The sequence below is a fragment of the Chiloscyllium plagiosum genome, unplaced genomic scaffold (assembly GCF_037043375.1).
Source record: "Chiloscyllium plagiosum isolate Xiang-an unplaced genomic scaffold, Cpla_swu_hap1 HiC_scaffold_34, whole genome shotgun sequence".
In the NCBI taxonomy this organism is placed as follows: Eukaryota; Metazoa; Chordata; class Chondrichthyes; order Orectolobiformes; family Hemiscylliidae; genus Chiloscyllium; species Chiloscyllium plagiosum.
In genome coordinates this window covers 17,270,000-17,292,135 of record NW_028270172.1, presented here as the reverse complement: position 1 = coordinate 17,292,135, position 22,136 = coordinate 17,270,000, and the positions used below count along the sequence as shown (strand labels likewise).

General features: G+C 38.4%; 1 protein-coding gene across 2 annotated transcripts in view; it reads right to left on the bottom strand.

Moving 5' to 3' along the window:
- The window catches only part of topbp1 (DNA topoisomerase II binding protein 1), a 68,723-nt gene that overhangs the window by 21,571 nt on the left and 25,016 nt on the right, over nt 1-22,136 (bottom strand). For both annotated transcript variants that reach the window (XM_087978518.1, XM_087978519.1), the window contains 8 exons: nt 20,251-20,423; nt 16,502-16,713; nt 11,450-11,751; nt 8,967-9,143; nt 6,882-6,988; nt 6,647-6,770; nt 4,629-4,772; nt 2,841-2,940 (listed from right to left, as the gene is read on the bottom strand). In XM_087978518.1, coding sequence (XP_087834644.1) covers nt 2,841-2,940; nt 4,629-4,772; nt 6,647-6,770; nt 6,882-6,988; nt 8,967-9,143; nt 11,450-11,751; nt 16,502-16,713; nt 20,251-20,423 — 1,339 coding nt within the window. The remainder of the gene's footprint in view (nt 1-2,840; nt 2,941-4,628; nt 4,773-6,646; nt 6,771-6,881; nt 6,989-8,966; nt 9,144-11,449; nt 11,752-16,501; nt 16,714-20,250; nt 20,424-22,136) is intronic.

Below are 22,136 nucleotides of genomic sequence, written 5' to 3'. Positions count from 1 at the left end.
AGAATCTCAGGGAGTCCCTCTCCCACTGCAACTCCCAGGTCATTTCCTCTGCTTTTCCACCTATCCACTCCATCCTCCCTCCCTGACCTATCACCTTCATCCCCTCCCCCACTCACCTATTGTACTCTAAGCTACTTTCTCCCCACCCCCACCCTCCTCTCACTTATCTCTCCACCCTTCAGGCTCTCTGCCTTTATTCCTGATGAAGGGCTATTGCCCGAAACGTCGATTTTACTGCTCCTCGGATGCTGCCTGAACTGCTGTGCTCTTCCAGCACCTCTAACCCAGAATGCTGTCAGAAATGCTGGTTAATAACAGGATATGTGGTACAACTGTGAATGATAAGGATCAACAGTCTTTTTATTCCCTTAACCAATTAATGTTAGGGATTGAGAAAGAAAAACAAAAATCAACAGAGAAGTATGAATTAAATTTGACAATTTAAAGTCAAATGTGGTATCAAAAAGGGAGGGTGGAAAAACGTATTGACAACAAAGTGAGAGCACTCAATGACTGGAATAAAGAAATTTCAAAAAATTCTCCAACAGCTTTTGTAAGAATGAGATTCCAAGGTTTACACTGTTCCCTTTCTGTGATGTAACGATTAATTGGCCTTGCAGGAAAATAAACCTTCTCCTTAAAAAGAATATCAAGAATAATCCCTAATTTAGTGAATGTAATTGTACAACTTCATGAAACATGAACAGGTTGACGGCAAGCTGCACCATTTTTTTTCAGGAGACTAATGAATGGATGCCGTAAATCATCCAGGAACCATGTGGCAATTGGCAATTCACTGGGTATCTCTTCCTCATCCTGAGTCGTGGGAAGAACTACACATTAATAACGCTCCATTAAGCTTACCGTTATTTTGATGACCAAACATTTATTTTCAATTTCTGATAACTACTAAACATGATCATATGCTCCAAAGTCCAAATTTCAGAAAATATTTAGACGTGTGCAAACAGCTTTTAGAAATTCCAATTCCTTTCATGTTGCTAGCCATACTACAGGATTTCTTTCCAATCTGTCATGGGATGTGAACATTGTTCGCAAGGCTGTTGTCCTAATGGCCACTAAAGTGGTGATGGAGGATAACACATAACAATGCAGTCAGATCCTAGAATCGTAGAATAATGCTGCTGCTGAAACTTGATATTGCATCACGTCTTCTTTGTTCTGCCAAATGTTGGTTTTGTCGTATATAATGGACTTGTGACCTAACCATGGATCTACAGTTTACGTGGAAAATTGACAGGTTTGTGGGATTCAATATTGAAAACAGTGAAAAGGCAAAAAAGTCATGTGAAGAAGATAACTTGATATTTTTATGCATGTCAAATAAGATCGTGCATTATAGGATTAAAATAAGTAAAGACACCACAGACCCCAGGACAGTCACAGGGCTGCTCTCATGAGAGAGACAACAACAGTGGTGGATTTAGCCTGAGAGTCACCATGCCTCAAGCAAAGGGCAAGGTCAAGAAAGCGGGACCTTAATGGTGACCTTAGCCGGTAATGGAACTGTACCTGCACCGTTGGTGTGACTGCACTGCAAACCAGCCATCCAGCTAACTGACCCTATCACATCTTAAAACAGCAATCCTATAGGAGATTTACTTGCGCCTTTCTAAAGAGAAGGTGAAGTATGGACAGGGCCAATAAGCAGGAACAGTGACTAATCAGTGTTAAAATTATTTCAGAGCCTCCAAGATAACTGTTTTTCAATACTTGAATTTTGTGCATGCCTAATTTTCATCCTTTAGCTGCCAATGTTATAACCTGTGTAAGTCTCTCCCTAAACATTTCTCTCTTCTCCCTTAAGATGCTCATTAAAACCTGCCAGAGCTGCCTGATCCAACTACTTCTAATTCCATGGACCATTGCACGTGTTGAGTAACTGGTGTTGTGAAAAATGTGGTTGAAATGCAAGTTTGTTGATTTGAAAGGTCAGGCTCACTGCTGGAGTGAGGTTTGATACCATGGCCTTCCGACTCACTGGTAACAGCATTATCACAGAGCTGAGCTGAACAGACAAGCAAAGACCACTGGATATTTGTTTTAAATATTTGAGCAAGAGGAAACACAAGGGCACAAGGAGAGACTAGGGCAGTGAGGATTATTTTTTAATTGTTCTAGCAAAAAAGATGATGCAGACATGATTGGTCAATCAGACCATATCAGAGTTAATATGGACACAATTATTCAGCAAGTCAGGTTAGAAACTAAAAATCTGGTGCAGGGTCACAACAAACTATTGTCCAGAATTATTTTAGCCTATGCTGTTGAGTAATATTCATATGAAGAGCAAATATTAGTTTGATGCATTTATACAGGACTTCTATACCATATGTTAGTACATAAGAGTCATAGAGATGTACAGTATAGAAACAGGCCCTTCAGTCCAACTCATCCATGCTGACCAGATATCTTAATCTAATCTAGTCCTATTTGCCAGCACTTTGCCAATTTTCCTCTAAACCCTTCCTATTCATCTACCCATCCAGATGCCGTTTAAATGTTGTAATTGTACCAGCCTCCACCACTTCCTCTGGCAGCTCATTCTGTACACACACCACCCTCTCCGTGATGCTACCCCTTAGGTTCCTTTTAGGTGAACCAGATTTAAATTATAAGGGCTAGCACCCTTGTTTAAATGGGAAATTATACAACTATACAAATACTTTAAGAACATACCTCTTATTATTGGCAACAGTAATTACAAGATCCCTTTAATGTTGACAAACATTGCTTCGCCTCTCAACAGGAGCGAGATATAAAGAATAAATAGCAAAATGAATGAACTTGCTGCATGATAACCAACTGATTGTATTCACCTCCACATTCTTCACTTTGTTCATCTTGGAGCGTTCTCCCAACTTTCAGCTGTTCGTCATTTTCGCTTTCTAGTTCCTCAGCCTCTGGCATGGCAGAAGTCTGTCAAAAGAGACTGTAATCATTTCTTTGCATTGGAAAACCAGCAAAATGAAATTACATTTAACAACTTGTTACATGGACTTTTATCAAAGTAACAAATGGTGAAATATCAGAACTATGCAAATAAATGCAAGTCTGTTTTGTTTAAAAATGTCAGCATAGAGCATGAGTGTACATATTCTAGACTAAAACAATTCATACACATTATACTTTAAAACAGTAGTGCAATGATAGATTAGTGTATTATTTTTGATAGTGTGAAGCTTTCAAAGTCAATGCAAAGTTGTTTTGAAGTTCCAAAAAGTTTATAAAATTAGATTTACTTAAACCAAATTGCAGAAAGCATATACTGTCTAAGTAGCTGCAAAAACTAGTAAAGAGCAAAGCATGTTTGTCTTTTAGTCTTGGTCAAAAGTATTTGTTAATATTTGACAGAGAACCATAATCCAGAGAAACTTATGACTTGATAAGATGATTTCCTTCATAGGAACAGAAATAGGTCATTTGAATCCTTAAGCCTCTGTCAACCACAACTTGTCTGCATCTTAATTACAACTACCTCTCCTAGTTTCAAAACCTTCAATACATTTGCTTAATAAAATCTTGCAACCCAAGTTTTGAAACTTTCAATTGACTTGGCCTCAATGTCTTTCTGGAAACAAAAGTTCCAGATTCTAACTCCATTTCACATGAGGAAGCCTGTATTGACATCATTCTTGAATGACCTTGCTCAAATTTTAAGGTTTATTGTGGACTCCCCCACCAGAAGAAATTTTGATAAATCTTTTCATACCAAGAAATGTGCTCAGACAAATCAGGTAAAAGATAGCCTTAATAATGTCACAACTTCACATTAATCAATTCTGTCCCTTTATATAAACTATGTTCCAAGTTAATGTCAATTTATTTTGCCTAAAGACTTTGAAAGTAAAATGTCTTACCTGCAATGCCCAAGGTGTGCCAGCTGGGAGTGTAACTTGTTGTAAATTCAACACAGAAGGGTGATATACTTAACAGCTAATTTATTTCCCTACAGAACATACATATATTCTGACCAATGCAGCACCAGCTTGCTGTTTTTTTCAAGGTACTGAGAAATTTCCTTTTACTCCAATTATGAATTGGTTATAAACTAAATGGTTGAATAGTTGATGAGATACTGAGAATAGACAGCATTTAGGAAAAAAATTGACAATGCAAATTCAATATCCTAATTTGTATCACTCTTTGTCGAACGTCTTGAGATGCAAAGAAAACAGATATCTGCTGAGCTTGGAATTCATGTTTAAGAGCCACACAGCTAATAAGATGAAGATACAGGCTAAAAACATGCTATGAGACATCTAGCTTACTGGCATAGCTGCTGTTGATTCATACTTTGTGGGAAATTAGAGGAAAAATTACTTGAAATAACAGAGGGTGAAACAAAAATTATAAGCAGAGGGCAGAAATGGGAAGACACGGATGTTTGCATTTTAAGGCAATACTGAGAACAAATAAAGGTTTCAATCATAAAGAACCTTGTATTTTCACCAAGCTTTACAAAGTGATATGTTTTTAAGGTATATATGTGAAATTTAAATAACTTCTGGATATTTACTACAGAAATCACATTCTTCTCAATCTGGAATGAAATAAATGGTACTTCTTTGGAGCACTGACATACAAATTCTGTATTTCTACAATACCTGTTCTTCTCTGCATCTTGCTTGAGAAAGATACATCTGTGTGGACACTCTGGTTTCTTGAATTGCACTCATATCCAAACTCATATTTGGATTATACGTGTGAGGATAGAGAGATTCAGGCACCTTCCTCTGTTCATCAGCACACTGTATATAAGAGTTCCAGAATTAGCAATCCAATTGACAAACTATTCATAAACTATAAAACTACAATGGAATATTAAATGAAGATGCTTAGATGGAGGCTCGTGCAGAGCATAAAGACCATTTGAAATCAAATGGACCAAATAGCCTGTTTCTACATTGTAGATTTATTTAAAACAGCAATCACAACATGCCTGAACATTTCAGAGTGACAAACTAAAGATATAATTTCCAAGGAGCAATACTAAGACAAGCAAGTTGTTAATTAGCCAATTTTTAATCACTAACCCCAAGTTTATAATTCCAAGCCAATAAATACGGATTGTAAATTTTCTAGTTCTTCCAGTTTAGTTTGTAAAGGATTTAAGCCAAGTTACTATTGTGAGTTTTACTCATGTCTTAAAACAATATTTCATAGAATCATCATAGAATCCCTACAGTGTGGAAACAGACCATTTGGCACAAGTCCACACTGACCCTCTGAAGAGTATCTCACCCTGACCCATTCTCCTACTACTCTACATTTCTCCTGACTAATGCAGCTAACCTACACATCCCTGAACACTATGAGCAATTCAGCATTGCCAATTCACCTAACTTGCACATCTTTGGACTTTGAAAGGAAACTGGAGCACCCAGGGGAAACCCACGCAGACACGGGGAGAATGGCCAAACTCCACAGAGACAGTTGCCTGAGGCTGGAATCAAACCCGAGTCCCTGGCTCTGTGAGGCAGCAGTGCTAACCACTGAGCCATCATGTCATAGAGATGTACAGCACAGAAACAAACCCTTCCGTCCAACTCGTCCATGCCGACCAGATATCCCAACCCAATCTAGTCCCATCTGCCAGCACCTGGCCCAGATCTCTCCAAACCCTTACTTTTCATACAACCATCCAGATGCCTTTTAAATGTTGCAATTGTACTAGCTCCACCACTTCCTCTGGCAGCACATTCCACCTAATGGAATATTTATAATGGAATTCTCATTCAGAAAAACAAACAAATGTGATAATGAAATATATTAGCAATGGTTTACAACCAGAGATTGAACAGGAACATCAATTACCCTTGTGGATGTAAATCAAAACTGCAAAAAATCAAATGCAGACCATTTACACTTATTAGGAAGCTGGTAACATGACGGCATACATTCTTTTGATGTTGCTGAATGTAAGAAGGACTCAACAGAATTTGCTTCACACATTCAAGTTTGTTAAAGTAGTAAAAACAGAAGGTGCTGGAGAAACTCAACAGTCCTGGTAAAATGTGCAGAGCGAAAGAGTTTGTGTTTCAAAGAAGAGTCAAATTGGAATGGACTAGAAAATGAACTAATTGGCTAGAAAATAATGCTTTTATGGTGGGGGGGGGGGGGGGGGGGTCAGGTTGAACAGATGGTGAGGGTGCCCATAGCAAAAGGCAAAGGGAGTTTAAAGATGGTACAGGAGTGTTACACTTGAACACTATTACAGGTGGGTGTGAATAGCAGAAAATAGGTCAGCTCTGCAGAAAGCAAAACATCTATCATTAATATCAATTTTTCATTCATGTCTCTCAACTACCATTGGTGAAATTAAAATGAAACAAAGTGTTAATGAAAGATCAATAACATCTGATCAATTTTTACTATTAGAATATGCAAAATAGAAGTAGGCCCTCTGAGCCTGTTACCCTCATTCAATTAAATGATGACTGGTCTTTACTCTCAACGCCACCCTTACATGTGCCATACACGTACCATCTACCCAAATCCCTCAAGTCCTTTAGAACACAGTAACTACAATGCATTACTGTTGGAAAACTTGAGTGTCTGGCCAAGAACATATTTTCACCAGGTGCCAGATTGATAACTGCAAAGGGAAAAATATTTCTCTTACTGCAAATAGCCAATATTCAGAGACAATGTGTATGCCCTTTTCTTTGATAGACTTGTATTCTCGATTGCTGTCATTCTGCCGTCCTTGGTAGATGAAATGGGTTACTGTTTCATCGAAACTCCATCTAAAAATACAAACGCGAAGTGTAACTTGGAGTGTAAAGTTCATTTCAAGCTGATTAATATAGGAAACATTTATATTGAGAAATGACAACTTAGCACTTATAAACATATACCTGTAATCTGCTCCCAGGGAGGCTGCAATTGCATTCAAATCCCCCTGTTTCTTACCAAGCTTCTTACTCACACAAATTACTACGTCTGCCAGAACTTTAGGCTCTTCCTGTAAAGGATTGAGAAAAGAGACAGGATAAAAGTTATAATGAACATGTTGCACTTTACCTTGGTTAGGTTTTAAGGAGAGAATTACAAAACAGAGAAAAATGACTCCAATTTGTACAAAACCACTTGGTTAGAAATAATTCTAATCGAAAAAAGCACTGATTCAGAGAGTGAGAGAGATGTACAGCATGGAAACAGACCCTTCGGTCCAACCAGTCCATGCCGACCAAATATCCCAACGAAATCTAGTCCCACCTGCCAGCACCCAGCCCATATCCCTCCAAATCCTTCCTATTCATATACCTATTTAGAAGCTTTTTACATGTTGCAATTGTACAAGCTTCCACCACTTCCTCTGGCAACTCATTCCAGACACGTACCACCTTCTGTGTGAAAACGTTGCCCCTCAGGTCTCTTTTATATCTTTCCCCTTTCACCCTAAACCTCTAGTTCTGGACTCCCCGACCCCAGGGAAAAGACTTTGTCTATTTATCCTATCCATGCCCCTCATAATTTTGTAAACCTGTGTAAGGCACTAATACAGATTGTAGCATCAATAAACAAAGGCACAAAACAAATCACAGCCACGTCAAATTTGTTTGCTCGCACTCCTAAAAAGGTTTAATATACTTATACTTTACAACATAACGTTGAAGATAATGACTAACAATGTATTTGTCTGGTAAAAGAGAACTTAAAACATATGGGAAGAAAGCAGTAAATGTGATTTGATTAGAGATAGCGCAACGCAGTATACCAGCAGTGGGGACTAGATGGGCCAATATTCTACTTTTTCATTGTAATATACTCTGATTTGAAGATTCATTAGAAATGTTATGTTCCAGCTGGTCAGGCCACTTTTTAGAATATTGCATACAATTCTGGTCTCTCTTCTATAGGGAGAATGTTGTTAAACTTGAGAGGATGTAGAAAAGATCTACCACGAAATTGCCAGGCCTGGAGGTATTGAGTTACAGGGAGAGGCTGGATAGGCTGGGGCTTTTAACTCTCCGCCCCCCCCCCAATTCCGAAGCATCAGAGCCTATGGGGTAACTTCACAGAGGTTTACAAAATCATTGAGTTATACAGCATGAAAACAGACCCTTTGGTCCAACTTGTCTGCACTGACCAGATATCCTAAATTAACCTCGTCCTTTTGCCAGCATTTGGCCCATATCCTTCTAAATCCTAACTATTCATGTACACATCTAGATGCCTTTTAAATGTTGTAATTGTACCAGCCTCCAGCACTTCCTCTGGCAGCTCATTCCATACACGCACCACCCTCTGTGTGAAACAGTTGCTCCTCAGGTCCCTTTTAAATTTTTCAGCTCTCACCTAAACCAAAGCGCTGTAGCTTTGGACTCCCGTACCCTGCGAAAAAGACCTTGTCTATTTACCTTATCCCATGCCCCTCCTGATTTAATAAACATCTGTAAGGTCTCCCCTCAGTCACCAACGCTACACAGGAAGGGTGAGACAAAAGATTTTAAAACTTGCCTGAGGGATAACCTTTTCGCAAAGAAGATGGTGTGTATTTGGAATGAGCTGCCAGAAGAAGTGGTGAAGGTGAATACAATTACAACATATAGAAGGTATCTGGATGGAAACATGAATAGAGATGGTTTAGAGGGCTTTAGGCTTAATGCTGGCAAATGGCACCAGGTCAGATAGGGATGTCTTGTTGGTAAAGGCAAATTGAACCAAAGGGTCTTCTTCTGTGCTGTATGACTCTGTGTCTCTACAAATAAACATGACCTGTTTTAAGACTGACAGGACAAGAAAACCTTGTTTTAAATTGTGCAGTAGCCTCTGGTAATCAGTGCTTATAGTAGTAGATGAAAGACACAAATCGAGAGAAAAGAAAAAGCAAATTGATGCCAAAATACTTTAAATTTAGAGTGTTATAATAGGAATACAAAAGCAGCGTCCTTCATCTATTGGTTTGGCCTAAAGTATAAATGTCACTTCTATTTTACCTGTGCTGGTTTAGACACATGAAGTTGTGGACTGGCTGCTGTTGGCACTATTGTGTTCCGTGTACTATTTGCCAGGGCTACTTTTAGATTCCTGCCAATGACTTCGGATAGTGGAGTACTCATCTTTCTGTTACGCTGATCTGGATTCTTAGGAGTTTCCAGAACTGCTAATGCATCCTATAGGAAAAATAAATATGATTCAAAATCATCAACTTAGCACAGAGATCTTGGAAAGATCACAGTCAAATAAAACACCAAAGGATTCAGTTGTTTTCAATTGCAAGAACAAAGCAAGTAGCAAGCTTTTTAGTTAGTCAATGTTAAGTGTTAAATCAGAGTTTCATTATCAAGTAGTTTGCCTATTGTAACATTAAATAAATAACAGCTTTAGACTTAACAGCTTTAGACTGAAATATAAAATGTTAATTATTAAGAATGTAATAATACATGGAATGTAAAATTCAAGGTTATTTAAATAAAAAATACAGCTTGAGGTCTACTTATTGAATTATTACACAGTAATGGTTACGACACTTTACACAGTCTTACTGGTGATCGTACTTTTCAATGGAAACCTATGACTGGAGCTTGTCATTCTATTATTATGGAATTGGGAGTTCACCTGGTGCCCTGACTAATTTTTTTTTCCCTCTCAAGCAGCATCATTCAAACAGATTAGCTGGTTATTTACCTTGTTATTGTTTATGGAAATGTATTTTTATTAGGTTCTTCAGCAATGGAATAGGCAGGCTGGGAAGAAACAGGCAAAGAGCAGATCACGGACAGAGTTAGGAAGAAAGGAGTTTGGATATGGGCTAAAAAAAATAGTTCAACTACATGTCCATCACAAAGTATAATGCATTATTAAGGATGTCATGTGTTAGGTGCATTAGTCAGAGGGAAATGGGTCTGGATGGGTTACTCTTCGGAGGGTTGGTATGGACTTGTTGGGCCAAAGGGTCTGTTTCCACACTGTCGGGAATCTAATCTAAGAACAAACTAATATACAGAAAGCTAAACAATACAGATCCTTGAAACCTGAAACTGAAAACGTTGTAAACAATAGACAGGTTACCAGTGAAGAGTGTTAAATCTTTGTTAGATCGGTCCACTGCTTTTTGTCATTTATATAAATTGATTTGGATGTGAACATAGGAGATATAAGTTTGCAGATGACATCAAAATTGGAAGTGAGTCAATGGGTTTAGGAGTGGCAGATAGAGTTTAATTTTGATAAATCTGATGTGCTGAATTTTTTAAAGACAAATCAGGGCAGGACTTATATGTTTAATAGTAAGGTCCTGAGGAACAGAGACCTTAGAGTGCAGGTTCATTGTTCCTTGAAAGTGGAGTTGCAGAGGGTGAAGATAGGTGAAGGAGGTGTTTGGTATAGTTGTCTTTATTCATCAGCACTGAGTATAGGACTTGGGAGGTCATATTGCAGCTGCACAAAACATTGGTTAGGTCACTTTTGGAACACTGCATGCGACTCTAATCTCCCTATTTTAGGAAGGATGTTATGAAACTTGAAAGGGCTCAAAAAACGATTTACAAAGGATGTTGCCATGGTTGGAGGGTTTGAGCTAAAAGGAGGGCTGGGGCTGTTTTCCCTAAAGTGTCGGAGGCTGAGAGGTGACCTTAAATGAGGCTTTAAAAAAATCATGAGAGGCATGGATAGGGTGAATAACCAAGCTCTTTTCTCCGGGGCAAGGGAGTCCAAATCTAGAGGTCATAGATTAAGGTTAGTGGAAGGATTTAAATTTGACCTAAGGGGCAATGTTTTCACTCAGAGGGTGGTGTGTACACAGACTGAGCTTCAGAGGAAATGATGGAAGCTGATACAATTACAACATTTAAGAGGCATCTGGATGGGTATTTAAATAGGAAGGTTTACAGGGATATGGGCCAAGTACTGGCAAATGAGACTAGATTAGGTTAGGATATCTGGTCAGCATGGATGAATTGGACCAAAGGGTATGTTTCCATGCTGTACATCGCTATGCCTCAATCTTAAACATTTAAATAAGATCAGGACTGGGTCAAAGTATCCACAAAGCCACATTGTCAGTTTCTCAAGCTTTTGCATCTACTTGCTGAATTATCTGTTTAAGCTCTTTACCTCTACTCATGTCCTTTATCACTTCACACTCTATGTATCCTAATCATGACAATATCATTTTTGCCACTTCAGCAGTTCCAGTTCCCCACTTAAGGACTTCACTTTATTATTCCTTTCATCTGTGCAGTGTTACCCCCCTCTCCCTATGCTCTGTTCTGTTAAATGTTGTTCATGAGCAATGTTTTCTTATGATAAAGTATCCAAATTTGAAATGCTAGTACCCACATTTGCCTGAAGTACATAGCTTGTTATCTATTGTATAAGTGCTCAATATCAAGTTCATCAACTGCAGTCTTGTTATATTCAAACTTTGCTTGCATTTAAAACTTTTTAATCTGCCCTGCACTGGAGGACATGCTGGTACCTGAACATCAAATGATGGCTTGAACAGCTTGTCCTTGCACAGGAATTTTGAAGGTGTGTCAAGTAGCAAGTTGGCTTCTCTCGGTTGGCTGGGTACTCCTACTTCTGCTCTTGTTTCTGTTGTCTCAGTTCTATTTTGTTGAGATAAGACCAATTGGAAGGCTTTACTCTGGAATCTCTTTATATCCAGTGGAGTGACAACAGAGCTCTGCATGCTTTTCAGTTTGGATAAGGGATGCTCGGGTGTCTGTTGTTGCACTTTGTCGACATTGGAGGCCTTGCTCTGCTGATTCACTTCAGCGACTTTTTCATGAAAAAAAATTACAAAAATGAGTTCAAAATGTTTTAATGTAACTGAACATGGTTAAACTCCAGTATGTCAAATCAAACTGCAAACAATAAAACAAAATCTCAATAAACACGATAAAACACTACAAACTGAAATGAAGCAAAAGATGCACAAGGTGCTGGTTGAAAAAGTCTTGGTACATGTGAACATCTCAGCAGCAGAGTTTTAGATATCATTGAGATGACAGGGGGTTAGAACGCTTGAGGCCAGCCAGGAATGTGTTAGGATAGTTAAGTCTTGAGGTAACATAGGAATGGTTGAGAGATTTAGCAGCTCTGGGTGCTCTGGTTTCCTCCCACAATCCAAAAATGTGCAGGTTAGATGGATTAGCCATGGGAAATGCAGGGTTACAGGCACAGGGTAAGGGGTGAGTGTGGGTGGGATGCTCTTCGGAGAGTCAGTGTGGACCTGTTGGGCCGAATGGCCTGTTTCCACAGTGTGGGGATTTTTAAAATTGCAGGTACTGGAACTCTCATAAATCTGAATTTTTGGAGAAGAGTCCTATTCAACTCAAAACATTCACTGTTTCTCTCTGCACAGATGTTGCCAAACATGCTGAGTTTATCCAGCACATACAGCTTTTATTACTGAAACTGGGTGAAAATTTACCTTTAGCTCCATTCATTGAAAATTTGAGACTAAACAACCTACACAACTGCATTGGTTTTAAATGTAAATACAGAGTGTTCTGTTAAGAACGCAAAACATGACTGCTGTGTCCCTTTGTGTTCTGAACAGTTCCCAGGCCTATTACAGTTTTATGTATTCTTTAAAACTGAAGTCAATTAGAACCTATGCTCTTTTTTCAGGGAAGTTCTGAAGTACATTGGAATATCACTGTAACTCTATTATGAGCACTTTAAAAACAAAAATCAGTTTATGGGATGTTTGCACATCTGGCAAGACCAGCATTTATTGCTCGTCTCTAACTGCCCTTAACAAGGTAGTGGTGAGCCACTTTCTTGAATCACTGCAATCCATGTGTTGCAGGTACACCCACAGTACTATTAGGGAGTTTCAGGATGTTAACGTGGAACATTAATGGAACTACGAGATAATTTCAAGATCAGATTATGTTTGAGATGGGAACTTGAAGGTGTTGTGGGTGCCCACGCATCTGTTGCCATTATACGTCGAGGTGTTAGTGGTCTCTGGTTTGTAAAGTCCTGTAGATGATGGTTCAGTGATTTGAGGTGCATTACGAATATGGTACACACTGCTGTTACTATGTGAATGTAGAGGAAGTGAATGTTAGAAATAATGGATGGGCTGTCAAATCAAACAGGCTACTTCATCTTAATGGCATGAATGCTGTTGCCAAAGTCAGAACATTGTGTGTTCAAGCCTCACCCAGGACTGGAGCACAAAAATCATTTTCAACCTGATTTTTGAACTTAATGATTGGCAGTTTCATTCCTTTTGTTACATGTTCTTTGTATATCGTCATTCATTTGTATCTGGAAACAAAATCATCTTACTCATATACATCATATGACATTATAGACTGAGTAAAGATGTTGCATTTATACCAGATTACAGTATGACAAAAGGAATTTGATTTCCTACTTAAACAAACTATTTAAAAATGCCTGTTTAAAAGGAAAAAAGGCAGAGGATGCAACTTTCACCATAGAACATGCTGAATAAATTAATCTTTAAAGCCTCAATCAATCCTTCCAAAAACAGGTCAACTTTAATGAACAGTCAGTGTTGGTGCAGGTGGTCAGTGTTTCAACATGTGATGGGAATTAACACTAACAATTTAAATAAAATCAATATGATATGTGGAGTTCTTCCAATAAAACAAGTATGATTGTAAATGCAATCAAAACACTTTAAAAACCATGGAATGCATCTTCAACAACTGATGCAGAGTTAACTAAAGTAATTCTGAGTCCCTTTGGCTTTAGCATCATTGCAAAGATCTCATCCTGGATCAGATGTAGTTCCTTCAGTTTCACAAAGATCCCCCTACAACAAATCATCTCCCTCTCCATCCACTAAATATTCTGTTTGGCGAATGGGTAACAGTTTGTACATTAGCAGCACCCCGTCATTTAATGACACAAATCACACAAATCATCAAAGGGGACACGCACATTATTCTTTTTCCCGAACAACCACCTACCCATTTTGTTTGGTATGCACAAGGTCCTCAAATGGCTTGCTGAGGCATTACATGAAAAAAGGCTGAATTACAGACATTGGACTCTTGGAATAATGGCAATTTGGGTGTTATTCCTTCCCAAACACCTTGTGATACCTTCAATTATATGAAACCCGCATGCCACATACTAATAAGCTGCCCTATAAGGCAGCACCTTCCAAACCCATGACCACTTCCATCTAGGACAAGTGCAGTAGTTACATGGGAACAGCACCACCTGCAACTTCTGCTCCAAGCCACTCATTATCCAGATTTGGAAAAATTCCGCCATTCCTTCACTGTCCCTGGAAAAAACTTCTGGAATTCCGTCTCTAAGGGGATTGTGGGTCAACTAACAGCAGGTGGATTGCAGTGGTTCAAGAAATCAGCTCACCACCACCTTCTCAAGGGCAACCTGGGACAGGCAATAAATGTTGGCCTAGCCAGTGATACTCACATCACACAAGAAGAAAGCACTCCAGCCCAGCGAATCTGTACAAATCAAACACGACCACTTGACTACTCTAAACTCATTTTGTAGCACTCAGCCTACAGCCTTGTAGGCCCCACCATCATAAGTATATATTTGATGGCTGTTTAAATGTTACGAGGTTGCTACATCTATCATAATCACAGAGTGAGTTCCAGATCCCCATTACACTTGGCGAAATTTTTGTTTTCTCACATCCATTTTAAATCTCCTACCTCTTATCTTAAATCTATGCCCCCAGTTAATAATTCCTCCACCAAAAGGGAAATATTTCTTCCCATTTGCACTATCTGTGCACCTCATAATTTTACACATCTCAAACATTTCCACCCTCCATCTCCTCTGCTTCAAAGAAAACAATCTTAGCCTATCTCTTTGCATAACTACAACCCTTCAGCCCAGGCAACACCCAGGTACATCTCCTCTGTATCCTCTGCAGTGCTGTCACATTCCTCCTATAACATGGATTTCCTAATTGCTCACAATACTCCACTTGTGAGTACAATGTTTTATTCAGTGCCAGCATAGCCTCCCAGTTCTTAAGCTCTATGCCTTGACTAATAAAGGCAAGTATACTATATGCCTTCTTAACCACTTTACCTACCTGCCCAACAACCCCAAGGGACCAGTTGACATGCATACTAAGGTCCTTTTGATCCTTGAGGTACTTCCCAGGATCCTACCATTCATCATGTATTCCCTCGTTCATCCTGCCCAAGTACATCACCTTACTTGAATTTCATTTGCTATAATCCACCTAACTGGCCAGCCTGACTATACTCTCCTGTAATTACCAATCCATGACTTCATTCTATCCATCAAATAATTGTTATGGCCATGGATAAAATTCCTTGCAAAAATGTTGATTTATGGCACAGTTTTATATTTGACAGTTAGTATAGGCTAGTACTACCGTAAATCATGTCTTTGCACACCTATGACTTTCATCAGAGCTATTTCCGAAACTTTTCACCCAACAGTTCAGCTGCTGGGCATAATCAAAACTCACAGGGGTTACCATCCATGTTTTTGGTGTGACATAATGGATACTTGTGCTTTTGCCTCGAATGCTGAATTGCTGGAATCTCGTCATTTTGACATCGACATCTGTTATCAGTCTGAGTCAACTTGGTGTTCTGCCTTAACACTGGACAATCTTGTTCCATAAAACAGCTATAACAAAAAGCGGTTGCTATGAAATCTTTGCTGGAATCAAGGTTCAACTGCTTGAGTCCATATTTCATTGCATTCCTTGTGACGTTGCAACCATTCCTGTGATTTGGGAGAATCCGAATGCGATACAGATTTCTTGAGATAAGGAAGTGGTTAGTCCCTTTCCCCATGGCAGATTTGGTCTTGAGCATCTTCAGAACAGATTCCTCCTCCTTCCATCCTCACACTAGATTTCACTATCATCAAATTCCCTCACTGAAACACAGCTATTTCACAACTTAGAAAATGTTATAAACTTTAACTTAGAATTAGTTTTAAACTTCATTCTTTGTTAGTTGTTTGCCATGCACACTGCGCTGTGTGGACATGTCTTAATGTTCCCCCGTCTTCCTGGCAAAAACAGCTCGTTAACACCTGCTTGATCTGATGTGCCAATTTATAAAGGTGGGTAAAATAATGCATTTCTGTGGTGTAAAATTGAGTCCAACTCCTAATGTGCGTACAGCATGTCTTAGCAGAAAGGTGTGTTGACTTGCACCCTAAAAATATGTTGAAGCAGGATTTTTGGCAACAAGAAAATGGAGTCCAGTTATATAGTGGACCAAATTATATATTATAATCAAAAGGTGCCACAACAGCCCACTGTCAGAAATAAATAATGGTGAAAATCTCTCAGGCAACAGAAGAACAATGCTGAGGAGTAACCTAATCTGTGGTACTGATAATGCAGGACCAAAGCACTTCATGAATTTAACCAGAAACATAGCAATTATTATGACTTAATGAAATGGATATGGTCCAATCCTTGATAGTAGGCTAAGAATTAGCTTGCTCAAGTTATATAGTACAATTGGGTTAAAGTACAATGGATCATATATGTTAATTCAACACTTACCAGCACTGACAGCATTTTCCACAGAGAATTTGCTTTCATCAGCTTTTTTCCCTGATTGAGCAGACGCAAATAACCAAGATGCAGTCACAGCTGGTAAATTCCATTTCTTTGCAGCTTCATATTTGGAGCCTTGTGGCTCCTGTAGGACCAGGTGAGTGCTGGCAAGCATGCCTTTCTTCAAATTTGCTTTCCGAACAAAAAACTCTTGCACTCTTTAAACAAAGAAACAGATGTCACAAAGTTTAGCTATAAGCTTTTCAATGTCCTCTGCTTAAGAAATGAAATTCATTTTTATTACCCTACACCTACATCATATCCCAGTCAACAGGGAAGAAAGGCAGAGCTCCCTACTTATTCAGGTATAAATGGTATTCACAGGGATTTACCTCCTTATTTACCCCTCCACTCGGAAGGATCAGCTTTTCCCAACAGCATAGCTGAAATTGATGTGGAAAATAGAATTAAAATGCTATGACAAACCTCTCCTCCCCCTTTTACTGTAGCTGTATTAAGTCACATCAAGGTTATTTTTCATTTAGCTCATTTTGCCTTTTCTCCAGTTTCTTGTTACTCTACTTGCTATTACATAAATTGGAAGAAAATAATGTGTGGAAAATGAAGGGATCTTGATTTATAATAAGTTTAAACTAAAAATGCTTGATATCAGTAAGTAATGTTGTGTCTAGGCCAGAATTATGAATGCACAATATAAAGTGGAATGTTTATTGCCAATGTATCCAATGGTGCTTTGATTCTTTCAAGCATGGTCCTTTCCAAGATAAAAGTAATTACAAAGTTGAATCTAAAACTAAATCTAGAGATGGTTCCAAGCAAACTCCTACAAACACAGGGAATACACTGAACTTTATGTAGGACATAGTGATTTCCTTGCCTTTTCTTAAATTTTACAATGCCATTTTACGATTTAGCGCAACTGAATGGTTTCCTTTTGCTTTCCTGCACCATCTAATTTTCTAACTTACAGTTTAATACTTAACCTTTTGTTTCTAAGATCACTTTCACATCTATCTACATGATTTTTTAAAGATGGTTCTCTTGCTGCAATAGCACATCATCTCCTGTGACTTAATGTTGCAAGAATGCTTTATCACACCCAAAGAATTGTTTATCACACAGATAATGAAATTAATCATTTCTGTTGTCAGAATGAGGACAGATCATATAAAACAAAGAATACAATTCTAAATAATGTGCAAGGGCAGGGAGAAGTGTGCAAGATAGACACTGAACAAAAACAAGGAAGTTATATTGAGCTTGTATAAAATCCTGATCACCTGGAGCACTGCATGCTTCAAGGTTCTACATCTTAAGAAGGACAGATTAAAGAACACATTAAAGTATCCAGTAAAGCTTCAGAAGAATACCTCGAGTGATGAGAAACTTCAGCTACATGAACCGATCGGAGACGCTGGGTTGTCTCTTTGGAGAAAAGATGATTAAGATGTTTTCACAAAGGTTTTCAAAATCATAAGCGATCTGAACAAGGCAGCAAGAGAAAACTGTTTCTCTTACTGAAAAGATCGCGAACTGGAATGTTGCAAATTAAGATGATTGGCAATGAACAACAGAGAGGTGGGAAATGTTTTTTTTCCTTAAACAGTGAATGGTTAGCATCTGGAATGCTGTACCCATGTAGTGGAAGAAGCTTCAATAGAGGCCTTCAAAAGAAATTTTGTAGGGCTACAGAGAAATGGCAGGGCGTGGGGGGACTAGTGGAGTTACTTTTCCAGAGAGAGCTGGTATCGACAAGATAGGTTGAACAGCTTCGTTCTTGTCCTAATCACTCCATTTAAACAAACCAGATGGTGGTATGCATTAAAAGATCAATGTCAAGTCAAAATAGCAAGAAATTACTACACTTCAGTGATTATAGGTGCAACTGCACTGACAATAATGTGCACAGTTCTAGTCAGCAGAGGATGCAAAGGACATTGCAGCTATTGAAAGGACACAGGAGACAGCAATCAGAATAACTGAGCAGAAGTGAAGAGGGATCAGATACATTAGGTCAGTTACTAGTTGAAAAGATAAGGTTGAGTGGTGTAATGGCCGTTGTATTTGGGGATTCTAAAGTTTCCATGTGACATAACAAGATTCCACCTTTTCCAGAACAGTAATACCAGAGAACACAACCTCTGCTTAATCAGCAGAATCAGTTTCAGTCAGATGCATGGAAAATTCTCGCTGATGGAAGCAGACTGTGTGGATTTATTCAAATACAAATTAGACAGATTTCATTCAGAAAATTATATTTTGGCTTACGTAGGAACAGGAGTGGGCCATTCAGCCCCTCAAGGCTGTTCTGTCATTCAATGAGATCATGTGGCCTAACTCGAAATAACGTGCCTTTGGTCCGTATCCCTTAGTAACTTTGCTTAACAAAAGATTATCTGTCTCAGGTTGAAAATTACCAACTGATCTAACATCCACTGCCATTTCTGCAATGTGTTCAAGCAAGGATCATTATAGTCAGGACGCATTCCATCTCTTCAGTCCTATTCCTATAAAAATGCATTGGATAATAATTTTAATGTAAAATCTAAGAAGTTATATTCTTCAAATAATGATTGCAAAACTAGCAGCAAATCATTGTTTCAAATAACATGCAAATTAAATTGCAGGGCAACTATGGATGGGCAATAAAAATGCCAGCCAGCCAATGATGCCCACATCCCACAAGCGAACTTTTAAAGAAAGGGTACAGTGCACACAGGTGAAGCACTGTTGCCCATTAGTACTTTGATGCTCGTCAAACATGCAATCAGGTCACCATCTTTGCCACATGATACAAAATACAGGGAGGTCACCAATTTATAACTGTCTGATTTACAAGTGCTCGCACTTACGAACATCATTCCATTCGGGGGTGCAATTTTAAATATTTGACACATGAGCATTTCCTGTACCTATGAATACTGCTTTATATTGCCCTGTACTGTGTTCTGACTTGTGTGCAAATTAATTTGTGACTGGACTCCAGAAAGGAACCGGTTCACAACCTGGGGACTGCCTATATATGCAACGGATACAGTGAATTTTGCAATCATCCCCCAAGGATGAGCTGGGATTGAGTACTAAAGGCAAGCAACAGCATACTTTATTGTGACAGCAGCTCTGTCAGCAAACATTTCTTTTAATACCAGCAACCAATCAGAACACAGCATCCAGCTGTGATGTAGCAAAAAAAAACGTTTTCACCTTTTTACCCTAATTGGTCAAGTTTTCTGCAATGTTAAAGATAGTTTTCCCTGAGGGATTCACTACTAACTATTGACATGATTGCAGATTGTGTTAAACACAGTCTAAAACCACATTTTCAGTAGAATGGGCTACCTCAGTTTCCAGAGGTTTGTCTGATCAAAACCTCACCTCAAGAATAGCATCAATTTGCAAAATCAGTAGCAATTCACAAGTTGTGGCAAGCGGATTAGACAATATTGATTTATAGTACAGGTCGTTCTGCTATAATGCATGTTTCGTTAACGCGAATTCGCTATAACGCAATTGACAAAGTGAGGACACTGTTTCTAAAGCAAAACGTTTTGAACCATGTATTGGTCACAATGCAATTCTGGCTCCATTAGTTTAAATGGGCTGCTAATAGACGATTTTCATCTAACGCAGCTTTGCGCAAGAACAGAACTACTATATTATAGCAGAACTGACTGTAAGGTCTCATATCAATTGTAAAGTAGAAAGTCTGCATGTTTATGCACTCTGGCACTTACTGTGCTCCAAGTAGTTCTGCAATATTAAATAGTGCATCTCTTTCAACTCCAGTAAATTGACTAATAGACAACACACAGTTAGTCAATGGTGTGCTTCCTTCCACAACAGATATAGGAGTGAATAAGGCATTTGACTGTGAAGCCAGTATACGTTGCTGATCAATGCACATCGCCTGCAAGAAAAAAAAGAGGAAGACTGAAACTGCAGAAAAACATTCCTTTGATTAAAAGAGATTAATCAAATTATATCAACACAGATTACAATACCGAAAGAAATCTAATATTGATCAACAATCATTTGCAAAGGCAAAAAAATAAGATGACAAATTTCCAAAGTGTTAAATTAGAAAGCACCAAGTAATTTCGAATTATGACCAGATACAGTACACACACAAACTGTAACTCCTTCATGAATTAGATTGTCAACACTTAATTTTTGGCTGGGATCTCTTAAAACATTGGTTAAACAAATAAATAAATTATTTCAAAGTAATTAAGGAAAACATTGTTAATGACCTCTAAATACAACAAAAAGTTAATCTTAATTACATGCTTTATCACAAAGAACTTCTTCATTTGATTATAAAAGTGTTTAGCAGAACCTATCAGGCAGAGTGGCCAAGGATTATTTGAAATGCAACTGGTAGGGGAGTTGGGGTACTACAGGATAGAACATAAAAGCCAATTGATAATTCCGAGCCTTCATTTAAGCTTAATCAAACTTCAATTAGAGGTTCCATATACAGCATTGTGTGGGTTCTTGCTCATAACATGGTCATGGTGTTCCCTATCTCTGAGCCAGGAGACCTGGGTTCAAGTCCCACTCACGCCAGTGCTTAGCAAGAACATCTCTGAACATGTTGAAAACATGTGCTGCATACTATAGGAGGGACGCCGAATCAAATATCACACTTGCAATAATCACACTTTTAAATATCACACTTGCAATAATCAACCTGATCAATTTAAGAAGTATCTGTCTCATATGTACTGTCAGCTTAATTAGTGAACCTTCCCCATTACTGAATCAAGGGTCAATAGAAGATATGCTACAGATTTACTGGTATGCAAAATTATAAAATTAATGAAAAGCCTAAATGAGGCTCTTCTTCACTACAACATTACAGATAATGAGACAATATGGTAGAATTTTTAAAGTTATCAAAGGACATTTAGATATACACAAGCTATTTCCCTTAGATGGGAGGTCGAGAGCATGGTACATTATCAAATTTAGAGAAACTCTTCTTAATAAAGAAAATTGTGAGATCGCAGAACTGATTTCCAAGATCAGTGGTTGAGAGAGAAATGGCTAATGCTGAAACGCTGACATTGGCAGGTGTACAAAATAAAAGGGGATGGAAAAAAGGATAGGGAAATAGGGCAAAATCATTTTTCTATGTACAGGGTGAATATCAACACAGACAGGATGGGCTGAAGAGTTTAGATGCAGGTTGGACCTGTTACATATTACTAGACAGTAACTGGATCAGGGCAGATGGTGCTAACTTTTATGAGCAAAGCCATTCTCTTCACCATGAGATAGGATGCAATGCACTGGCTTCAACCTGAAGTCGTAAGCAAGTAATTCACATCACTAGCTTAATTAAATTTCACATCTTATTTATAATGGAATACCTTTCCATTAGCATCTATTTTAAATATCACACTTGCAATAATCAACCTGATCAATTTGAGCAGTATCTGTCTCATATGTACGGTCAGCTGAATTAGTGAACCTTCCCCATTACTGGGTCATCATTTCCTATAAGGCTCTTACGTGAGCAAAACACAACAAAACAAAATTGAAGCTGTAGAGTCTAATCACAAATCTCCTCAGAGTTTTATTATATTCTTCTATTAAATTTTGGTGCATATTATTTCTA